Source organism: Pristiophorus japonicus, chromosome 5 (assembly GCF_044704955.1).
Source record: "Pristiophorus japonicus isolate sPriJap1 chromosome 5, sPriJap1.hap1, whole genome shotgun sequence".
Taxonomy (NCBI): domain Eukaryota; kingdom Metazoa; phylum Chordata; class Chondrichthyes; family Pristiophoridae; genus Pristiophorus; species Pristiophorus japonicus.
In genome coordinates this window covers 210564869-210589888 of record NC_091981.1, presented here as the reverse complement: position 1 = coordinate 210589888, position 25020 = coordinate 210564869, and the positions used below count along the sequence as shown (strand labels likewise).

At 45.3% G+C, this 25020-nt stretch overlaps 1 protein-coding gene across 4 annotated transcripts in view; it reads left to right on the top strand.

The window, feature by feature from the left end:
* The window catches only part of efhb (EF-hand domain family, member B), a 230868-nt gene that overhangs the window by 33587 nt on the left and 172261 nt on the right, over positions 1-25020 (top strand). For 3 of the 4 annotated variants that reach the window (XM_070881276.1, XM_070881274.1, XM_070881277.1), the window contains exons 3-4: positions 10429-10491; positions 24740-24883. In XM_070881276.1, coding sequence (XP_070737377.1) covers positions 10429-10491; positions 24740-24883 — 207 coding nt within the window. Of the gene's footprint in view, positions 1-10026; positions 10201-10428; positions 10492-24739; positions 24884-25020 lie in introns of those variants that run through there. The other variant, XM_070881275.1, reaches the window with a different exon arrangement.

Here is a 25020-nt window from a genome sequence, read left to right as displayed (position 1 = left end):
TCTCCAGCAACTTGAGGAGTCTGCTGTACATGGTCCATGTCTCTGAGCCATACAGGAGGGCAGGTATTACTACAGCCCTGTAGACCATGAGCTTGGTGGCAGTTTTGAGGGCTTGGTCTTCAAACACTCTTTTCCTCAGGCGGCCGAAGGCTGCACTGGCGCACTGGAGGCGGTGTTGGATCTCATCGTCGATGCCTGCTCTTGTTGATAGGTACACCGGTGGTGGAGGGAATGAACGTTGAAGGTGGTGGATGTGGTGCCAATCAAGCGGGCTGCTTTGTCCTCAGTGGTGTCAAGCTTCTTAAGTGTTGGAACCGTACTCATCCAGGCAAGTGGAGAGTATTCCATCACACTCCTAACTTGTGTTTTGTAGATTGTGGAAAGTCTTTGGGGAGTCAGGAGGTGAGACACTCGCCGCAGAATACCCAGCTCTTGTTGTCACAGTATTTATGAGGCTGGTCCAGTTATGTTTCTGGTCAATGATGACCCCCAGGATGTTGATGGTGGGGGATTCGGCAATGATAATAATATTAAGAGGAGTTGGTTAGACCCTTGCTTGTTGGAGATGGTCATTTCCTGGCATTTGTGTAGATGAATGTTACTTGCCACTTATCAGCCTAAGTCTGAATGTCCTCCAGGTCTTGCTGCATGGAGGCATAGACTGCTTCATTTTATGAGGAGTTGTGAATGGAACTGAACACTGCAATCATCAGCGAACATCCCCACTTCTGACCTTATGTTGGCAGGAAGGTCATTGATGAAGCAGCTGAAGATGGTTGGGCCGAGGACACTGCTGTGAGGAAATCCTGCAGCGATGTCCTGGAGCTGGGATGATTGACCTCCAACCAGCACAACCAACCTCCTTTGTGCTAGATATGATTCCAGCCAGTGGAGAGTTTGCCCCCTGTTTCCCATTGACTTCAATTTTACTCGGGCTCCTTGATGTCACACTCGGTCAAATGCTGCCTTGATGTCAAGGGCAGTCACTCTCACCTCACGTCTGAAATTCAGCTCTTTTGTCCATGTTTAGACCAAGGCTGTAATGAGGTCTAGAACCGAGTGGTCCTGGTGTATCCCAAAGTGAGTATCTGCGAGTAGGTTATTGGGAGTAAGTGCCGCTTGATAGCACTGTCGATGACACCTTCCATCACTTTGCTGATGATTGAGAGTAGACTGATGTGGCGGTAATTGGCCGGATTGGATTTGTCCTGCTTTTTGTGGACAGGACATACCTGGGCAGTTTACCACATTGTCAAATATTCTTGGTATTGTGTTTGGTGAATGTTCATCAACAAAAACTTGTATCTATATAGCTCCTTTAATATAGTAAAAAATCCCAAGGCACTGACCACTCCTGCCAGTGGAAATAGTTTCTCCATATCTGTTTTATCCAAATCCCTCATAATTTTTAACACCTCAATTAAATCTCCCCTTAACCGTCTTTGTTCCAAGGAGAACAATCCCAGCATCTCCAGTCTCTCCACTTAACTGAATTCTCTCATCCCTTGGAACATTATGGTAAATCTCCTCTGCATCCTCTCTAAGGCCTCGCCATCCTTCCTAAAATGCGGTCCCCAAATTGGAGACAGTACCCTAGATGAGGTCTAACCAGTGCTTTATAAAGATTTACCATCACTTCCTTGCTTTTGTACTCTATGCCTGTTTATCAAGCCAGAGATCGCGTATGTTTTGTTAAAAATAGCTTTATCAATGATTTGTGTATGTGAACATTCAGGTTCCTGCATCCACGTTAAAATTGTACCAATTTGTTTATACTGTTCCATTTTCCTTCCAAAATGCATCACTTCACACTTCTCTGCATTAAATTCGATCTGCTATGTGCCTGGCCATTTCACCAGTCTGTCTATGTCTGTGCAAAATCCACTGGTGACGTAAACTCTCCATTAAAACGCTAGTCATTGTGGTTTTTGTTATGTATGTATGTATGTAAACCTCACCAAAATGTAAGACTTGCCACTAGGAGGCACACCTGTGGGAGACCTAAGGGTCACCTGTGCACCCTGGGGCAAACAGATATAAAAGGTGATTCACCATGCTGCTTCTCCACTCTGGAGTCTGAATAAAGAGACCAAGGTCACAACAATTTGAGCTGACAATACAGGCCTGTGGATTTATTCTGAACATAACACATTGGCGGTGAGTAACAGATCACGAACTTTCACGCGGTAATGACTGCCATTGGTATTCTTGAGAGATTTGTTGGGGGTGATGAGTGGGAAGCCTTCATTGAGCGCCTCAACCAGTACTTCGTGGCCAACGAACTGGACGGTGATCAAGCGTAGGGCGATTCTCCTCACCGTATATGGGTCTTCGTTATATGGCCTCTTCAAAAATTTGCTGCCACCAGTCAAACCAACGGACAAGTCTTACACAGAGTTGTGTACGCTGGTAAGGGAACACCTCAAGCTGAAGGAGAGCATCTTAGAAACATAGAAACATAGAAAATAGGTGCAGGAGTAGGCCATTCGGCCCTTCGGGCCTGCACCGCCATTCAATGAGTTCATGGCTGAACATGCAACTTCAGTACCCCATTCCTGCTTTCTCGCCATACCCCTTGACCTCCCCCCTAGTAGTAAGGACTACATCTAACTCCTTTTTGAATATATTTAGTGAATTGGCCTCAACAACTTTCTGTGGTAGAGAATTCCACAGGTTCACCACTCTCTGGGTGAAGAAGTTTCTCCTCATCTCGGTCCTAAATGGCTTACCCCTTATCCTTAGACTGTGACTCCTGGTTCTGGACTTCCCCAACATTGGGAATATTCTTCCTGCATCTAACCTGTCTAAACCCATCAGAATTTTAAATGTTTCTACGAGATCCCCTCTCATTCGTCTGAACTCCAGTGAATACAAGCCCAGTTGATCCAGTCTTTCTTGATATGTCAGTCCCGCCATCCCAGGAATCAGTCTGGTGAACCTTCGCTGCACTCCCTCAATAGCAAGAATGTCCTTCCTCAAGTTAGGAGACCAAAACTGTACACAATACTGCAGGTGTGGCCTCACCAAGGCCCTGTACAACTGTAGTAACACCTCCCTGCCCCTGTACTCAAATCCCCTCGCTATGAAGACCAACATGCCGTTTGCTTTCTGCTGTACCTGCATGCCACCCTTCAATGACTGATGTACCATGACACCCAGGTCTCGTTGCACCTCCCCTTTTCCTAATCTGTCACCATTCAGATAATAGTCTGTCTCTCTGTTTTTACCACCAAAGTGGATAACCTCACATTTATCCACATTATACTTCATCTGCCATGCATTTTCCCACTCACCTAACCTATCCAAGTCACTCTGCAGCCTCATAGCATCCTCCTCACAGCTCACACTGCCACCCAACTTAGTGTCATCCGCAAATTTGAAGATACTACATTTAATCCCCTCGTCTAAATCATTAATGTACAATGTAAACAGCTGGGGCCCCAGCACAGAACCTTGCGGTACCCCACTAGTCATTGCTTGCCATTCTGAAAAGTACCCATTTATTCCTACTCTTTGCTTCCTGTCTGCCAATCAGTTCTCAATCCACATCAGCACACTACTCCCAATCCCATGTGCTTTAACTTTGCACATTAATCTCTTGTGTGGGACCTTGTCGAAAGTCTTCTGAAAGTCCAACTGGTTCTCCCTTGTCCACTCTACTGGAAACATCCTCAAAGAATTCCAGAAGATTTGTCAAGCATGATTTCCCTTTCACAAATCCATGCTGACTTGGACCTATCATGTCACCTCTTTCCAAATGCGCTGCTATGACATCCTTAATAATTGATTCCATCATTTTACCCACTACCGATGTCAGGCTGACCGGTCTATAATTCCCTGTTTTCTCTCTCCCTCCTTTTTTTAAAAAGTGGGGTTACATTGGCTACCCTCCACTCCATAGGAACTGACCCAGAGTCTATGGAATGTTGGAAAATGACTGTCAATGGATCCGCTATTTCCAAGGCCACCTCCTTAAGTACTCTGGGATGCAGACCATCAGGCCCCGAGGATTTATTGGCCTTCAATCCCATCAATTTCCTCAACACAATTTCCCGACTAATAAGGCCAGGTATCGCTTTTACACACACCATTGCTCCGAGTGCCAGAATGTGGCGAGCTTTGTCGCCAACCTAAAACGCCTTGCGGGACAGTGCGAATTTGCAGGATCCTCGGGGGAAATGTTGCGGGACTTTTTCGTGCTTGGAATTGGCCATGAGGTCATTCTTCGCAAACTGAATTCCTCGATCTGAGCAAGGCCATCACGATAGTCCATGAGCGATAACACGAAACAGATATCATCACAGAATCGAAGCTCACCGGCAAGTACTGTGCATAAAATAATGTTTTCAGCAGGCAAAACTGTACAGGGCAGCGCCCACACGACTGCAGAGGCCAGACCTAGGTAGAGTGACTCAGAGTCCGCCATGGGGCGTGAATGTGTATCCATTAACACCATGTTGGCGGTGCGGGGGCAGTCATAAAGCTCATCAATGTCGATTCAAGCCCTATGTGTGAAGAGCTGTGGAACAATGGGGCATCTCCAGCGAATGTGCAAACGACCTCTGACTCATCACGTGGCAGAGTCAGGAGAGGACGACCGATCCAGCGAGGATCACGCTGAACGAGCAGGAGAGGCAACTGAACCTGAGGATGAAGAGGAAGTATATGGGATACCACCAGAAGCCTTCCGATAACGTTAAAAGTTGAACTTAACAACACTCCAGTCTCCATGGACAGGGGGGTGAGTCAATCAGTTATGAGCCAAAAGGCATTCAAGAGGCTGCGGGGCGACAAAGCACAGTGACCCAAGCCGATCCCGATTTAGGCAAAGCTGCGCACCTACACCAAGGAACTGATACCAGTTATTGGATAGTGCGGACATAAGAGTAACCCATGAGGGAGCGGTGCACGATTTACCATTGTGGATTATTTCAGGTGATGGGCCAACGCTGCTTGGTAGAAGGTAGATGGGGAAGATTCAATGGAACTGGGAAGACCTCTGCGTACCTTCTCCGGCGAACGACGTCTCCCCTGCTCAAAGGCTGAGCAAACCCCCACCTTCAGCTGAACCAGACATCGAAGTGCAGATCCATTTGCAGATCCCCGAGGCACAGGCTGCTCATCACAACCATGAGGAGGTGAAGATCAACCGAGCAGTGGTACAGGCGCGGTACCCACCACCCAAAGCCGATGACCTTTTTGCAATGATGGAAGAGGCTCCAGGTCGAACATGCAGAGTGGGACTCCGGCCGACACGATCCGAATGCCTCTTCCCGACGCCAGAGGCCAAATCCCTGGGGAGGAAGATCGCGGCAGTCGGCATCACGGACGAGGACGAGAGGGCGTCCAGACCACGGGACGAGAGTGCGTCCAGACCACGGGACGAGAGTGCTTCCAGACCACAGGACAAAAGTGCGTCCAGACCAAAAGACAAGAGAGCATCCAGACCATGGGATGAGAGAGCGTCCAGACCATGGGAGGCCACTGCAACGGAACAGAGGAATGTGTTGCCCAGCAAGGAAGACGACTGGATTTGGAGCAAAGGTAAAGGGGCGGCCGCTGAGAAGGCCAGAAACCCACTACGTTCCAATAAGTTGTTTGCACTATGTAACCCATGTGAGCGGTCTTTCGCAGCCAATGATGTACTATTATATGGGGTTGGGGGGACCTTACAACAAGCCAAAGTAGCGGGCGAACACCAACCGGTCATATATGTATCTGACAAAGTAGTTGTAACAAGTGATGTGTTATCACAAGGGGTCGGGCGTGTTGTACAGCAAGCCAAAGTAGCGGGTGAACCTCAATCAGTTGTATATGTATCTTACAAAATATTCGTAGCAAGTGATGTGTTACCGCACAGGATCGGGAGTGTTGTGCAGCAAGCCAGAGTAGCTGGTGAGCCCCAAACAGTTGTACATGTACCCAATAAGTTAACCAACGCAGCAGCTTGGGTCCACGGGACAAAACAGATGTACCAAAGAGTGTCCCAATATTTGCTCGAGTCAGACAAGCTGCTCATCCCACAGTTTTGGGAGAGCAGAGGCACCATTATCGGTGCATTGTTTCGAGAATGTCTTACACCGTCTGTGCACTGTAACATGATCCGCCATGGGCCAGGCACTGAGAACGGCACTAATGCCATCAGTTGGCTACCGTTGCCTACCACTGGAGTGGAAACGGTGCAGCCTGCAGACCTACTCGTTGTCGTGGAAGTGCTAGAAAGTGAGGGGTCAACCGTAACAGCCTCCCAGTTTAGGACCTGGACCAGCCGGGATCCCACGTTACCGCCTGCCAAAGGTGAACTGCTAGACAGGATGTTGCAACCTATCCGTCACAAAGACGAAAGGCCCATCCCTATGTTGCAAAGTAAGGCAGGGCGGCTACACACTGTCGGTGGTCCGGGGCTCCCATACCAAGGCCCAGGATCCACGGAGACCACGAGTCCTCCTGCCACTACTGAAAGTCTCAAGGCAATATCGGCCATCCTGGGCTTGCCAGACGTTGGGATCAGCGACAATAGTCCGGAGCAGGCAGCCCAAATCACAAAGCCAAGCACCACGCATGTCACGGTAGACTCCCTACAGACCTGGCTATCCTGGGTGCTGCGCAGTCACCAGGCAGAATCACTCAGAACCGAGCTGCCCGTATGCTATCAGCAGAGAATGTACCATGATAGCACAGCTCCTCCACGTGACATCAGAATAAGTGATGTAGCCCATGTTCAAGCCCCCAGATGGGCCGCTAGCACTGTATTAGCCAAAGGGGGGGAATGGAGTGTGTGTGATGAAAATGGAGCGTTTGATTGTGAAACCATGTACTGGGCAAACGCAGAAAGCATTTGGACCAGACCAAACTGCGAACTACAGATAACCAGGAATCACTGTGAAAGGACCTGTCCCCAGTGACCCACTAAGACAATCAACCTCGCCATCAACCATGAAGATGAACCCACCACGTCAGGACTTCAACCCAGGCGATCGACTCGGGGACGCAGGGCGCCAGATTGCCTCAACTTGCAAATAACTTGTACATAAGACTTTGGGTGGGAGTGATGTTATGTTTGTATGTAAACCTCACCAAAATGTAAGGCTTGCCTCTAGGGGGCACACCTGTGGGAGACCTAAGGGTCACCTCTGCACCCTGGGGTAAGCAGGTCTAAAAGGTGATTCAGCATGCTGTTTCTCCACTCTGGAGTCTGAATAAAGAGACCAAGGTCACAACAGTTTGAGCTTACAATACAGTCCTGTGGATTTATTCTGAACATAACAGTTTTAATGGAGGACTGTCTCCAAAATCAAGAATGATTGGATAGCTGCACACACATAGGGTGGATTTTGAAGTTTGCGACCTGCCCAGAGCAGTGGGGGGAGGGGCGGTGGGGGTAGACTGCGGGAATTCAGAAGTTCGGGCTTTCCCCATGCTGTGGTGTTTTAACTCCACAGCATGCGTGTGACATCTTTGCCAGGTTTCCTGCCTGGAAGACAGCCCGATTGATAGGCTGGCTTCCAGTCAGGGGGCGGGGGGTGAACACTGGAGGAGAGGACGCAACCAACAGGTAGGTGCGTGCTTCGATCGTGGAGGGGGTTCCGAGACTGGGTGGGGGTGGGGGTGGTGGAAGGTTCCAACCTCTGGGGAGGTCGTCCGATTCTCTGGGAGTGGAGGGTGGGTGAGTTCCGATCCCCAGGGGGAGTTTGATCCCTGACCTGGGGGTGAGTTCCGATCCCTGGGTCTGATCCCTGACCCCACTCCTGCTCCTCCTGGCCCACAGTGATTGCTCCCTGAGGCTGTGCTCGTCTCGCTGCAGCTACTGGGAATCTAGAGGCCCAGGATCCCCAGCCGGCTGCAGTAAAACCTGCACAGCTGGTTAAAGCAGAGGCTTCAGGCCTCATTATCATATTTAAAATGCCAACATGCCTCCTGGCAGTGGGTTGGCTACCTATTTCTGTCCTGCCCGAGTGAAAGTTGAAAGTGGGCGGGTTGGAGCTGGGTTGAGGTCGAGATTTATATTTTAAAATTTTAGCTGTCTGTCCCCACCCCGCCTGCAACCCACAGAATTTTTCATGTTAAAATTCCATCCCCATAGTCTTTCACTGTCCTTGGATGTGAATGCGGACAATTTCCAGCCTGATCCATGCAGCAAAGAGTCTGCAATCATGAGGCACGAAAGTTGGTAGACTCAGGTGATGCCAAGCTTTAGTTTTAAAAACTGTAGGTTGTCGGGGACAGGAAGACTAAGTGGGGATGCTGAGGAGCATCAAGAGATTTGAGATCTTGGGAAAGAATATTGGGTTAGGAAAAAGGACAATGAGTCTTGATTTCAACACAGATAGGATGCAGGAAGGAGAATAGAGTGTGCAAGACGTGATATTAGGAGCTGAGGTGGAACAAGAATGGAAAGTTCAGATGAGCAATGACTATAGTAGCATTAATGAAGTAAAGAGAGATAAGGAAGATTACAAAAGGAACAAGGTTGTAGTCTGGGCACGAGAGCGATGAGCTAAGAGATGACAAACTTCTCTTATATTTTTGTTCTGTCTCCATGCTTCTGCTCTTACTATATTTTTGTTGAATTTAGCCCAAAATGCATACGAGCTGTGAGGGATCATCTTACAATCATTTAGCTAAAGGTGGCATTCATGCAATTTAAAGCTTGCTGCCTCTGCACTTTCAATTATATGTTTCACTCCCTGTATTATGCAGTCACACAGTAATCCAGTAAATGTTAGTGATTTATATTTATAAGATCATATGACAATGAATCAGTTGTAATGTACATGTATTCATGGGGCAAGTTCACTAGTCCCACACAACTGGCCATTAGCAAAGGGTGTGTGGATCAGAGATAGGCCTACAACACTAGTGCTGATTTTTTGACACAGGCTCCTTTTGAGAGCAGCTCAGTTTCTAGATCTCCCATCCCTCTATACATTAATACTGCTGTGTCTCTATATGGTAACTCAGCCCTCTGTACACTAAGGCCCGGATTTTATGGGGCCTATGACCGTGTATGCACAGCGCACATGGCTGTAAGTGCCCCACAAGTTCCAGGTTTCCGCATGTGCTGGACATGTGTGAAAACCTGGAACTTCCGATTTGTCAGCTTGCACAGGAAATGGACACTTGCTGGCAGAGATTTGGGCTATCAGCCCAACTACCGCCCAGCAAGTGCCCACAAAACTCTTATGCCTGGTAAAAGCAGGCATGGGGCCTAACTCTCCCATTCACCTGTACCCAAATTCTCCTGCTGTTCTCTACACTAAACAACAAAAACTTATGTTTATATAGCACCTTTAACATAGTAAAATGGCCCAAGACACTTCACAGGAGCTTAATCAGACAAAAATTAGCACTGAGCCAAAGGAGGCATTAGGACAAGTGACCAAAAGCTTGGTTAAAGAGGTAGTTTTTAAGGGGGATCTTGAAGGAGGAGAAATAGAGGTGGATAATGCTAATTCTCCTATCCCTCAGTACCCTAACTGTCCCGTCACTCTATCACATTACAATCAGCATCTTGCTGACTTTTCGCGAGATTGCTGAGCACTGACTTCATAGCCAACAGTGGGGGCTGCACAATATAGGCGTGGAAATCCGTATTGCTGATCTGTTGGTGTGAAGCAGCAAAACATTTCCTTTATAAGAGTCTGTCTGAGATTCAGAAATGTAGCTATTGATAATACTGACGTGTCCTAAAACAATTCAATTCATAGTTCATCAATGAGCCCACGACCAGCTTCTCAGGACAATTAAGGATGAGCAATAAATGTGGCCTTGTTAACATGTTGAGGCCAATTAAAGAAGAAAAAAACACTAGGCACAATTTATGACATTTCCCGGTCCTAGAATATTGTATAAAGTAACCGAAGATGGAAAATAAATTGCAAATGTTAATATCTGTCAGAACCGATGGAGAATGTTGGAGGTGCGACTATTTGAGACAAGGTGATAATTGGCCCAGCCACTCCCCCTGCTGCCACTGGCCAGATGCTCACGTGCAGCTGGTTGCCTGGTGACAGTAAAAATCAACATTCCAGAGGAGGAGAGCCAGATTATAGGGCGAGATGCGAGCTGAAATCTGAATTTAAACATTTTCCGAAGTGTCAGCTGTTGCCATAAAGTAGATGCGTTATGCCGGCTGTCCTCCAACCTTTACGATCCGTATATAAGGGGAGGTTCACCGATAAGGATCCCCGGTTGCGTACCGTATGTATTGTTTGTATTTTTACTTCCTCATTGTCGCTCAATGTCTTATCAATGTCAATTGTTGTAAAGTATAACTTTAACATAATTTATGAAATTATTCACTAACATATCTGACTAATATGTAACATCTTTCTGTTATTTACATGCCATCCATTAACAGCGAAGCCTATGAGCGAAGTGCTGTGCAGACAACGGTCAGTCTGGTCGTAATGAATGTTTCTTTTGCAGGCGGGGAGATTAGTGCCGATTACTGGAAGTGCTTTGGAATGTCTGACAGAAATTCAGCCCAGGGTATGTAAACACGCTGCAATCGTACAACGTTAAATAATACTAACGATTACTTTTTACCCAAATAAAAATGTGTTTATCCGAAGCCATTTAAGTGTAGGGAGATATTTTTGAGTACACACGCATGCCAAAGTTAGTTTGATCAAAAGCTTGGATAAGCGGAAATAGCCCCAAAAGCTGGCAACGTAAGAAGGTACCAAACATAACAAAACAAGTAATGACATACACTTTGGACATTAATTGGGAGGTACACACAACATTTCTTCATTAGTATTTGAGGCATAAAAAAAACTGAAAGGCAAAAAACAAACGTATGTTGAAAGTAGGAAATGCATGGTGCATGCTCCCCTGGGGAAAAAAAAAAGATTTTTTTTAACATTAACATTATGCTTTAAGTGCTTTTTATGCTTCACAATTAACTTTTTTTAAAAGGAAAAACAAAGTGACGTTTAAATTTTCAACAAACCAACCAGACTATTACTTATCCAAAAGTTACCTCAACAGTCATTCTCCCACACCACCCCAGTTCACAAAGCACTCTACCTCCTCCATACCAAATTCATAGACACACTTTTCTCCAAGCTTCCCAATTCATACTGGTACTCTTCTCCCTCTCAGTTGAAGTTGGCACTTTTCATCTTCTGCAGTCTCGTTCAGCTGGTGCTCTTCTTCCGCTCTCCGCCATTCAAACTGGTATTCTATCCTTCCCACCCCCATTTTCATTTCTCTCTGGATGCCAGGAGCAGCAAGCTCGTACACTTATCTTTACGAACTTGTATACTTCCCCTGGGTTTAGGGAGTCATAGATGTGATCTTTGTGCTCCTCTGGAGAGGAGTGCCTAAAATCAGCATCATCATCATAGGCAGTCCCTCGGAATCGAGGAAGACTTGCTTCCACTTAGCATGAGTTCTTCGGTGGCTGTACAGTCCAATACGAGAACCACAGTCTCTGTCACAGGTAGGACAGATAGTCGTTGAGGGAAAGGGTGGGCAGGGAGCCTGGTTTGCCGCATGCTCCTTCCGCTGCCTGCGATTGATTTCTGCATGCTCTCGCCGACGATACTCAAGGAGCTCAGCGCCCTCCCGAATGCACTTCCTCCACTTAGGGCGGTCTATGGCCAAGGACTCCCAGGTGTCAGTGGGGATGTCGCACTTTATCAGGGAGGCTTTGAGGGTGTCATTGTAACGTTTCCTCTGCCCACCTTTGGCTCGGTTGCCGTGGACGAATTCCGAGTAGAACACTTGCTTTAGGAGTCTTGTGTCTGGCATGCGAACTATGTGGCCTGCCCAGCGGAGCTGATCAAGTGTGGTCAGTGCTTCAATGCTACGGATGTTGGCCTGGACAAGGACGCTAATGTTGGTGCTTCTGTCCTCCCAGGGGATTTGTAGGATCTTGCGAAGACATCGCTGGTGGTATTTCTCCAGCGACTTGAGGTGTCTACTGTACATGGTCCACGTCTCTGAGCCATACAGGAGGGTGGGTATTACTACAGCCTTGTAGACCATGAGCTTGGTGACAGTTTTGAGGGACTAATCTTCAAACACTCTTCCTCAGGTGGCCGAAGGCTGCACTGGTGCACTGGAGGTGGTGTTGAATCTCATCATCAATGCCTGCTCTTGTTGATAGGAGGCTCCCGAGATAGGGGATATAATGGGATACTATCTACTATTACTCGAATCTACTTTCTACTATTGTTTGAAGAAGGAGCAAAGATCCAGTGGCTGGCTGCTCGGGGACCTTGACACTCCGGCACCAACAGGAAGAACTATCTACAGAAACCTAAATTTGGATACTTATACCTAAAGCTGTCCAGTCATGCAGTGTAACAGCATCATTTAATTCCTCCATCTTGACCTTCCACTGCAATAAAATATCCCATAGATATCTGAAAAGACTCTTATCACAACTCGCTACCACAGCCTTTAAACCCACCCTCAAAGCCTTTGGTTTCCTCTAACATTACATGAAATTTACATACCCCATATTCCAGTATCAGCAAATCTATTGGCCAGAATCCATTTGTTAGTGTAACCATAACATTCCCCTTTCCAAAAGTATGTGTTTTTAGAGTACAATTAATTAATCTGGTGCTTCTTCAAAGTGACGTGCCAAAGGCAGGAATAGAGCCAGAGGATGTCACTTTGTCCAGAACATTAGAACCAAAGGACAAGGCCAGCACCTGAAGGGGGTGGGTGGGGGGGGATAAATTCAATACTAATCTGCGGAAACAATATTTTAGTGAGCAAGTGGTCGATCTATGGACCAAACTCCCATGGGAGACAATGGAAGTAGTTACAAATGTGAATTAGATTGATTTCTTTCAAAAAATAACACTTGGGGATTTACGCGAATGATTCCAGAGATGAGGAACTTCAGTTACGTATAGACTGGAGAAACTAGGGTTGTTCTCCTTGGAGCAGAGATAGTTGAGTGGAGATTTGATTGAGGTTTTCAAATCATGAGGGAGTCTGGACAGAGCAGACAGAGAGAATCTGTTCCCATTGACTGAAGGGTCAAGAACCAGAGGACACTGATATGAGTAATTTGAGACATGACTTGTAAGTGTAGCATGCTTGGGACCTATGGTTCTCAAATCGCTCCACCACTAGGGTTTTCCTCATGTCCTTTCTGAGTCCGTTGTAGACTAATTAATTGATGGATAATCATAGCAATGATTCTCTAACAAGTAGATTAACATTGTACCATGCAACTACAAGGATGATCAAAGGTGAACTAGATGGACTTGGGTCTTTTTTCATCTAGTTCCTAGGTCACCAGATGAGCCAGCTTCAGGCTGCATTTATTCTGCTTCTGCAGCCTGCCTGCTTTGACTGTGGTGGACCCTAAATGAGGGGAGGCAGACTGCTGTGGCAGTAGAATGATCGGAAGAGATTGCACCAACATCCACTGATGGTTTCAACCTTCCCGATCTCACGGCCTTTGTGACACTCTGTCTGAGGGTTTTCAGACCATAGGACAGGAGAGGCTTCAAGACAGCCACTATTTTCTTCCTAGTCTGAACAATGACCTTTGTGAGGCTAACCATTGAGGAAGCAACATTGCAGCTGAAGGCCTGTATTGTAGCACTCTAAGCATTCATTAGAGAACCCAAGACTGACAACAATGCCTCTGCTGTGAGAGGTTGTGCTGCAGATGGCCCTGGACCTGCACCCACTCCAAGGATGCTTGTATATTTTCAATTCTGAGCACTACAACCCCACAGACTTTATGGAAACAGGAAGCATACTATCCAAGGATTGCAACAGTCTGTCATATTCTGAAAGCATTCATCTTTTGAAAGTGGTGTCTCAGACATCTGGTTTCACTGGCTGTTCAGCTGCTGGAGACCTCTTGCAACTGCCCTACTGTGCTCCAAGCCAGTGTATACAGAGCCAGATCTTACAAACAGCAAATAAAAATAAGGACCAGTGAATCAGTTTTTTGGTGATGTTGGCAAGGATAGCAGGAAAAACCCCATGTGTTCTTAGAAATAGTGCTATGGGATCTTTTACGTCTACCTGAATAGGCAAAATATCCATTTAACATCTCAGCTGAAAGATGCCACCTCAGCATTGCAGCATGGCAGCTGGTCATTATTTTGCCACTCACATCCTATCTTGACTAATGTTTTTCTAACTCCTGGCATTACCATTTCAATTTGGCCCAATTTGTCTCTCTAATCTCTCCTGTCTTCCACCCTATCACAGACCTTCCCTTTTGTTCTTTCTTCCCCTCCCCCTTTCAGTGCTTGTTAAAAATGTGTTCTTTCCGAACAGTCTCCAGTTCTGAAGAAGGGTCATCAACCTGAAACATTAACTCTGCTTACTCTCCATAGATGCTGACTGACTCGCTGAGATTTCCAGCATTTTCTGTTTTTATTCCAGATTCCAGCATCCGTAGTATTTTGGCTTTTGTACTGCATTGTCAGTCTAGGTTGTGTGCTGGAATGGGATTGAATCTTCAACATTCTGACTCCGAAATGTGTGTTAACAATTTAGCCAAGTTGACACTAGAACATTCTTTGCAAGTTAAATGCTCCTACTTCTATAAATTTGTTCAAACTGCTGATTTCCCAACTGGTGGCTTTTGAAGTTTAAAAGCAACGACCAGGAAAAATGCTGGCATTTTTGAGGTTTGGCTGATGGTCAGCTTATACCTTACTACAGTACCAAAAATAAATCCCTTGCTGGATCTTGGGGCTTTCTTGCTGCCTCTTCACTGGGCTGTTACCAGTGACATATGACAAATCAATCTGTTAGCTGTCCATTGATATACTCATCATCATCACAGGCAGTCCCTCGAACCGAGGATGACTTGTTTCCACGTCAAAAAGTTCACTGGTGTTTCAATGATGCACCTAAAATTCCAAGTCCGAACTAAATCTTGAAGAGTGGAAGATGTCTGTGCGTAGATTTTTTTTAAACGTGTGGTGACCGTTGCACACCAGCCACCACATGGGCTTGACAGAGCTAGGTCTTGGTCCAGTAGCAAGGATTAACCAAGATGACTGGAGACCTGCTCTGCTGCACGGACCTAGTGCGCACACATATCGTAGTGTGGACTGGCCTGTGCTGCCCCTGGGCCCTCGCCTCTCCTGGGCCCTGAACTCGCACCTCTCCTGGGCCCTGATCACGTCCCTCTACAGTCTCTCGCCGCTCCTTCGCCCTGATCTCGCCGCTTCTGATATACCTGCCCACGCTCCAATCACCGACCTGGATCATGGTGAGGTCCCTTTTCACTGCCGTTGCTCTCCTGCTCTAGCACGTGCTGCTCCCTGGAGTGGTATGCTGCCTTGCTGCTCCTTCCGCTCCCCAGCCTGCTCCGATGGTGCTCCCATTCTGCTACTTGTCCCCTGACTGCGCATTCTGACCTTATTCATTCGTCTATTATGTTGTACCTAATCGAAGGCCTTTTGAAAATCTAGATAAATGTGCACACAGCAAGCTCCCCAAAAAAGCAATAAGATAAATGACCAGATTAGCTCAGGAATTATTTTTTTTAAGTCATGTTGTTTGAGGAATAAAATATTTATAAGAACATAAGAAATAGCAACAGGAGTAGGCCATAGGGCCCCTCGAACCTGCTCCGCCATTCAATAAGATCATGGCTGATCTGATCATGGACTCGGCTCCACTTCCCTGCACGCTCCCCATAACCCCTTATTCCCTTATTGTTTAAGAAACTCTCTATTTCTGTCTTAAATTTATTCAATGTCCCAGCTTCCACAGCTCTCTGAGGCAGCGAATTCCACAGATTTATAACCCTCAGAAGAAATTTCTCCTCATCTCTGTTTTAAATGGGCGGCTCCTTATTCTGAGACTCTGTCCCCTAGTTTTAGTTTCCCCTATGAGTGGAAGTATCCTCTCTGTATCCACCTTGTCAAGTCCCCTCATTATCTTATACGTTTCGATAGGATCACCCCTCATTCTTCTGGACTCCAATGTGTATGGGCTCAACCTATCTTCATAAGTCAACCCCCTCCTCTCCAGAATCAGCCTGGTGAACCTTCTCTGCAGTCTCCAGTGCAAGTATAATCCTTCCTTAAATACGGAGACCAAAACCGTAAGAAGAGCAGGGGAGTTCAATTGTCCTGACAAATATTGATATACTAAGTAACTGACCTCATTTGCAAAAGGTAACATGTTCATCACTTTCCTCATGAAAGGAGGCATTGGCGTGACGGCATAGAATGATTCTGGGACCCCAGGATTCCCAAGCATGCAAAGAATTGCATATAGCACCAACGTGAACCTGGCCACTGACTCTGACATGAAAAATGCACTGGAGATAGTGTGCCCTGTACTGCTCTGCACTTGCCAATTCACTCTGTATCGTGCCCCCACTAAAAGGTTTCTTTCCATTTCATTTTTCATTGACACTTGATTTCATCCAGCCTACTTAGCCTTGGCAAACGCTGAAAAATAAAATTCAATTTTAAAGCTTTACAAAGACTAAAACAGCAATGTGGATCAGTAGTGCCATCTCCTTGAGGAGGGTACTTGTAGTGTGTAATTTAATGCTACAAATTAAAATAGTCCCATTCCTTTTGCTCTTACAATTTGTACTCAAACAGCCTCATCTTGATGTGACCCTTGACATGCAGGACTACAGCAAGTACCAATGATCAATTTTGGGACAACTCTTTTTTTTAAAAAAATATGACGATTTGCAAATTGAATTCAAACATGTGCCCCCTTGCTAAATGGGGCACAACCACCAGAACCTACAAATTAACAAAAAAAAACATTCCCAGGAACCTTAAAATCAAATAAAAATTCTGTTCCCTGTTGTGATGATGCACTCCAGTCCCTCCGGTGTCCACAGAGCGCGGAAGGCCTCGGGTGCACTGGTGGACTCCCCGTGCTCAATCTCCAGGGACACCTGGGTGTGGACGTAGCCGCGGAAGAGAGGCAAGTAGTCGGGCTGAATGACCCCCTCAATTGTTCGTTGCCTGGACCTGTTAATGGCCACTTTGGACAGGCCCAGGAGCCGTTCTACGAGGAGGCCCTCCGATCTGCCCGCTCTCCCCTGGCATCGGGTGCCCAAAGATCAGGAGTGTAGGACTGAAGTGCAGCCAGAAATCAAAGAGCAGCCCCTTCAAATAATGGAAGAGGGGCTGCAACCTTACACACCCTTCATAAACATGGAACATGGACTCCCTCAATTTTGGAACAATAGCTTGATCCATCTGAATCCAAATAGCTTTAGCTGCACCCTGTAAAGTGATATCATCTCTCTAGAACAATTAAATGCTTGTTAGCAGACACAGCTACACCATCTTTTTGTGCTACTCCATTCTTTCAGAATCACTTTTGCCCTGTTGCTTGGATTTCTGATCCAACCCTAACATTCCTTTTTGGGAAGTTTGGAATTATTGCTATTAACATCTGAAGCCATATTCCAAAGAAGAAAGAGAAAGAGGGGAGAAGAAAATAGTTTTGAAACTGAGGGAAAGAAATTGTTTGTGCAAGAGAATAGAAGAACAACTGACTAATTGTGAGATAGGACAAGAAGAAAGACTAAAACAGTATGTGTTCTGTTATGCAGCCACTTATCTGTAAATGTGTACATCCTTTTAACATTTTTGTCCCATTGGGCTAACTGTTAGCACAAGGCCACAGCTGTGTTGGGACTTTATATTAATCATGCAAATCATCTGACCCCCTAATATTTGGCATAGTCACCTCAGTGCACTGTAGGTTAGCTTGGTCGAAAGTAGCCAACCATTCCCAGTACAGATTTTGCTGGGATCGTAAAATTGGAGTGTTTAACTTTTGCTCTTAGTGTACTATCACTGGCGTGTTTTAATTTATTTAATAACTATAATTTGTATAATTTAAAGTCTTTTATTTAGCCTCGCAGGCCTCAAATGTGACCTCATGAACATGGCATCTCAAACAGCTCACACCTCAAAGCATCACATAGCCATTGGGCAAAACTTGGTGATTGGCTGAAATAAGCACTCACCCAGGGCATGGAATACAAAACCAAAGAGGTGACCATAATCTGGTAGAATTCTTTATTAAGATGGAGAGTGACGCAGTTAATTCAGAGACTAGCGTCCTGAACTTAAGGAAAGGTAACTTCGATGGTATGAGATGTGAATTGGCTCAAATAGACTGGTGAATGATACTTAAAGAGTTGACGGTGGATAGGCAATGGCAAACATTTAAAGATCACATGGATGAACTCCAACAATTGTACATCCCTGTCTGGAGTAAAAATAAAACGGGGAAGGTGGTTCAACTGTGGCTAACAAGGGAAATTAAGGATAGTGTTAAATGCAAGAAAGAGGCATATAAATTGGCCAGAAAAACCAGCAAACCTGAGGACTGGGAGAAATTTAGAATCCAGCAGAGGAGGACAAAGGGTTTAATTAGGAGGAGGAAAATAGAGTATGCGAGGAAGCTTGCTGGGAACATAAAACTGACTGCAAAACCTTCTATAGATATGTGAAGAGAAAAAGATTAGTGAAGACAAACGTAGGTCCCTTGCAGTCAGATTCAGGCAAATTTATAATGGGGAACAAAGAAATGGCAGCCCAATTGAACAAATACTTTGGTTCTGTCTTCACGAAGGAAAACACAAATAACCTTCCGGAAATACGAGGGGACCGAGGGACTAGTGAGAAGGAGGAATTGAAGGAAATCCTTATTAGGTGGGAAATTGTGTTGGGGAAATTGATGGGATTGAAGGCCGTTAAATCCCCGGGGCCTGATAGTCTGCATTCCCTTCAGAGTACTTAAAGAAGTGGCCCTAGAAATAGTGGATGCATTGGTGATCATTTTCCAACAGTCTATCGACTCTGGATCAGTTCCTATGGACTGGAGGGTAGCTAATGTAACACCACTTTTTTAAAAAAAGGAGGGAGAGAGAAAATGGTCAATTATAGACCGGTTAGCCTGACATCAGTAGTGGGGAAAATGTTGGAATCAATTATTAAGGATGAAATAGCAGTACATTTGGAAAGCAGTGATAGGATTGGTCCAAGTCAGCAAGGATTTATGAAGGGGAAGTCATGCTTGACAAATCTTCTAGAATTTTTTGAGGATGTAACAAGTAGAGTGGGCAAGGGAGAACCAGTGGATGTGATGTATTTGGACTTTCAAAAGGCTTTTGACAAGGTCCCACACGAGAAATTGGTGTGCAAAATTAAAGCACATGGTATTGGGGGTAATGTACTGACGTGGATAGAGAACTGGTTGGCAGACAGGAAGCAGAGAGTCAGGATTAACGGGTCCTTTTCAGAATGGTAGGCAGTGACTAATGGGTGCCGCAGGGCTCAGTGCTGGGACCCCAGCTATTTACAATATGATTTAGATGAAGGAATTGAGTGTAATATCTCCAAGTTTGCAGATGACACTAAACTGGGTGGCAGTGTGAACTGTGAGCAGGACGCTAAGCGGCTGCAGGGTGACTTGGACGGATTAGGTGAGTGGGCAAATGCATGGCTGATGCAGTATAATGTGGATAAATGTGAGGTTATCCACTTCGTTGGCAAAAACACGAAGGCAGAATATTATCTGAATGGCAGCAGATTAGGAAAAGGGGAGGTGCAATGAGATCTGGGTGTCATGGTACATCAGTCATTGAAAGTTGGCATGCAGGTACAGCAGGTGGTGAAGACGGCAAATGGTATGTTGGCCTTCATAGCTAAGGGATTTGAGTATAGGAGCAGGGAGGTCTTACTGCAGTTGTACAGGGCCTTGGTGAGGCCTCACCTGGAATATTGTGTTCCATTTTGGTCTCCTAATCTGAGCAAGGACATTCTTGCTATTGAGGGAGTGCAGCGAAGGTTCACCAGACTGATTCCCAGGATGGCGGGACTGACATATGAGGAGAGACTGGATCGACTGGACCTGTATTCACTGGAGTTTAGAAGGATGAGAGGGGATCTCATAGAAACATATAACATTCTGACGGGACTGGACAGGTTAGATGCAGGAAGAATGTTCCCGATAGAAACATAGAAAATAGGTGCAGGAGCAGGCCATTCAGCCCTTCTAGCCTGCACCGCCATTCAATGAGTTCATGGCTGAACATGAAACTTCAGTACCCCCTTCCTGCTTTCTCGCCATAACCCTTGATCCCCCGAGTAGTAAGGACTTCATCTAACTCCCTTTTGAATATATTTAGTGAATTGGCCTCAACTACTTTCTGTGGTAGAGAATTCCACAGGGAAGTCCAGAACCAAGTGTCACAGTCTAAGGATAAGGGGTAGGCCATTTAGGACTGAGATGAGGAGAAACTTCTTCACTCAGAGAGTTGTTAACCTGTGGAATTCTCTAGCACAGAGAGTTGTTGATGCCAGTTCATTGGATATATTCAAAAGGGAGTTAGATATGGCCCTTACGGCTAAAGGGATCAAGGGGTATGGAGAGAAAGCAGGAAAGGGGTACTGAGGTAAATGATCAGCCATGATCTTATTGAATGCACCTATTTTCTATGTTTCTATGTAATGCTAAATCCATATGAATCATTGCTTGGGCTATAGGTAAGGGGAAAAAGCATGGGACTGGGACTAAGTGAATGGTTCTTTCAGAGTGCTGGCCTTAACTTAATGGGCTGATTTGACTCCTTTGATGTCAAAGTCTATCATTCTGTCTGTTAATCAAAAATCCAACTGAACAAATCAGAAGTTCGATTCAGTTGGTTTTAAGTTATCAATCATGAACTGGTAAGTAGCAGAAATCAACCATGCGCATATAATTTTGTGAACTTGGATTGAGCTACATTACAACATTTGAGCTACATTCCTACATTACAACGGTGACTACACTTCAAAAATACTTCATTGACTGTAAAGCGCTTTGAGATGTCTGCTGGTCGTTAAAGGCGCTCTATAAATGCAAGTCTTTCTTTGAGCTGCCATTTGATTTTTCAGCTATCTAAAAATATAAGTATAATATATAAAATGCATTAAAAAATTAATCAATTGAAGAAAAAATGCTTATTCTGACTCTGTAGGGATCATTTTTAGCTCACTATCGGTTTGGGGCCTCAACCACTGGCAGCACATATCGTTAATTTGGGCAGGTGCCTGAATTCCCAAGATGCCTTATGCCAGGAGTATGAACTGTTGAAATTACCCTGTAAATTTCTGTGCACTGTGTCGGAAATCTTTTTCTCACTGAGGCTCACATCTGTATCAGGGGAGTGTGCCTCAAATTGGAGTACTTCCCTGAAGCTTAACTTAGTGAATTGGGTTTTGTTGCCTCTTTTTCTTTTAACTGATGCTCTGTTTCCTCCCAATTGGCTATAGTCCATATTAATTGTGGAAAAAAAACCCTATCCCTTTATTTTTGCTGAATTTTGATCATCGTGCTGTCTTCAGTGACCAAACCTGACCTGCTCCCCAGTCTCCACTTAGCAGGCCCAACCCAAACTGCTCCTTTTATGGTCCAACACAATCCAATCCCCATGCAAGCTGGCTCTGCCCTCCCTGTATTCTACCCAATAGGGAGAGCATCAAACAATAAATTAGGGATGCGTGCAATAAAGGTACAGCAGTTATCATGGGCGACTTTAATCTACATATTGATTGGGCTGACCACACTGGTAGCAATGCGGTGGAGGAGGATTTCCTGGAGTGTATTAGGGATGGTTTTCTGGACCAATATGTCGAGGAGCCAACTAGAGGGCCGGCCATCCTAGACTGGGTGATGTGTAATGAGAAAGGACTAATTAACAATCTTGTTGTGCGAGGCCCCTTGGGGAAGAGTGACCATAATATGGTAGAATTCTTTATTAAGATGGAGAGTGACACAGTTAATTCAGAGACTGGGGTCCTGAACTTGGGGAAAGGTAACTTCGAAGGTATGAGACGTGAATTGGCTAGAATAGACTGGTGAGTGATACTTAAAGGGTTGATGGTTGATAGGCAATGGCAAACATTTAAAGATCACATGATGAACTTCAACAATTGTGCATCCCTGTCTGGAGTAAAAATAAAACGGGGAAGGTGGCTCAACTGTGGCTAACACGGGAAATTAAGGATAGTGTTAAATCCAAGGAAGAGGCATATAAATTGGCCAGAAAAAGCAACAAACCTGAGGACTGGGAGAATTTTGTAATACAGCAGAGGAGGACAAAGGGTTTAATTAGGAGGGGGAAAATAGAGTATGCGAGGAAGCTTGTTTGGAACATAAAAACTGACTGCAAAAGCTTCTATAGATATGTGAAGAGAAAAAGATTAGTGAAGACAAATGTAGGTCCCTTGCAGTCAGATTCAGGTGAATTTATAATGGGGAACAAAGAAATGGTGGACCAGTTAAACAAATACTTTGGTTCTGTTTTCATGAAGGAAGACACAAATAACCTTCTGGAAATACTAGGGGACCGAGGGAGGAACTGAAGGATATCCTTATAAAGTGGGAAATTGTGTTAGGGAAATTGATGGGATTGAAGGCCGATAAATCCCCGGGGCCTGATAGTCTGCACCCCAGAGTACTTAAGGAAATAGTGGATGCATTGGTGGTCATTTTTCAACAGTCTATCGACTCTGGATCAGTTCCTATGGACTGGAGGGTAGCTAATATAACACCACTGTTTTAAAAAAGGAGGGAGAGAGAAAACGGGTAATTATAGACCGGTTAGCCTGACATTAGTGGTGGGGAAAATGTTGGAATCAATTATTAAAGATGAAATAGCAGCGCATTTGGAAAGCAGTGACAGGATTGGTCCAAGTCTGCATGGATTTATGAAAGGGAAATCATGCTTGACAAATCTTCTGGAATTTTTTGAGGATGTAACTAGTAGAGTGGACAGGGGAGAACCAGTGGATGTGGTGTATTTGGACTTTCAAAAAACTTTTGACAAGGTCCCATACAAGAGATTGGTGTGCAAAATCAAAGCACATGGTATTAGGCGTAATGTACTGATGTGGATAAAGAACTGGTTGGCAGACAGGAAGCAGAGAGTCGGGATAAACGGGTCCTTTTCAGAATGGCAGGCAGTGACTCGTGGAGTGCTGCAGGGCTCAGTGCTGGGACCCCAGATCTTTACAATATGCATTAATGATTTTAGATGAAGTAATTGAATGTAATATCTCCAAGTTTGCAGATGACACTAAACTGGGTGGCGGTGTGAGCTGTGAGGAGGATGCTAAAAGTCTGCAGGGTGACTTGGACAGGTTAGGTGAGCGGGCAAATGCATGGCAGATGCAGTATAATGTGGATAAATGTGAGGTTATCCACTTTGGGGGCGAAAACACAAAGGCAGAATATTATCTGAATGGCGGCAGATTAGGAAAGGGGGAGATGCAACGAGACCTGGGTGTCATGGTTCATCAGTCATTGAAAGTTGGCATACAGGTACAGCAGGCGGTGAAGAAGGCAAATGGTATGTTGGCCTTCTTAGCAAGAGGATTTGAGTATAGGAGCAGGGAGGTCTTACTGCAGTTGTACAGGGCCTTAGTGAGGCCTCACCTGGAATATTGTGTTCAGTTTTGGTCTCCTAATCTGAGGAAGGACGTTCTTGCTATTGAGGGAGTGCAGCAAAGGTTCACCAGACTGATTCCCGGGATGGCGAGACTGACATATGAGGAGAGACTGGATCAACTGGGCCTTTATACACTGGAGTTTAGAAAGATGAGAGGGGATCTCATAGAAACTTATAAGATTCTGATGGGACTGGACAGGTTAGATGCGGGAAGAATGTTCCCGATGATGAGGAAGTCCAGAACCAGGGGACACAGTCTTGGGATAAGGGGTAGGCCATTTAGGACTGATGAGTAGAAACTTCTTCACTCAGAGTTGTTAACCTGTGGAATTCCCTACCACAGAGTGTTGTTGATGCCAGTTCATTGGATATATTCAAGAGGGGTTAGATGTGGCCCTTACGGCTAAAGGGATCAACGGGTATGGAGAGAAAGCAGAAAAGGGGTACTGAGGGAATGATCAGCCATGATCTTATTGAATGGTGGTGCAGGCTCGAAGGGCTGAATGGCCTATTCCTGCACCTATTTTCTATGTTTCTAATACACCTGTGTCCTTCCAGACCTGAGCTGCATAATTCTAAATTGTTCCAGTACTGCCCCTGCATACTGGAGTCCTTGCAGCTCTGCCCCAAGTCCTTCACTGCTTGCGGGTTTTCTGCTATACTGCTGGAGTCATTGCTGTGTTCAGATTCCACTTGACTTCAGATTGTGCTTGCCAACTATATTTCTGACAGTGTCACTGAACATCGGATTACAAGTACTATTGACAGGTACAGTGCGGGAGCCAAATACAATGGATCGCAGCCCACTTGCTCTCTCAGATAGCTGATCAACTTGTTGTCTGTTGGCTCCAAGTACTTCCAAGCCCAATTGTTTGTCTGCCAGGTCTGAGTACTTGTCTGTCTACCTCCGTACCCGGAGGCTTGTGTTTCTTGGCCTGATGGCTTATCCACTCTGTCCTCCTGGTGCTTCCTTTTCTGCCTCAAGCATTCTCCGGACAATCTGATTGCTTACCCATCCCTCCAGTGCATTGTTCCATGGCCCCACCGCTCATGTGTTTCTCGGCTTCGCTGCTCATCCATCCATTTATGTTAAATGAGTTAATGTCTCTGCTAAAATAGCAGATAAAAGCATGTCATATGAACATGTCTCTAATACTGCGGGCTATAACTTCTGGAGTTATTACACAATCTTCCAATACATTTAATTAACTATTGGTTAATGTGTTTAAATCTAAATCAGACATCATAAATTGAATAAGTATCGCATATGCAAATCAAATGTTTATTTTTTTTCATTGCTTTTTCTTCCAGCCTGTTACACCACCAGTGCTAAAAAAGTTTTTGAATAATAGCAATCCCAAACCTGGTGCTGCCACGATTTTCCATGGCAAAGCAGATGATCCTGATATTGCATCACTTTTGCAACATGGGCTTCCTAGCAAACCCTCTCATTCTGTAAGTACTTGTTGAAATGTTGCATTATTACTTTGGTTTCACTACTAATGGCCACAGTACTCTATTTTGCATGATAAGCAATTGAAAACCTAGTAAGTTCATTACTATAACAGCATGGGTTCAATTTTTCCCGTTCA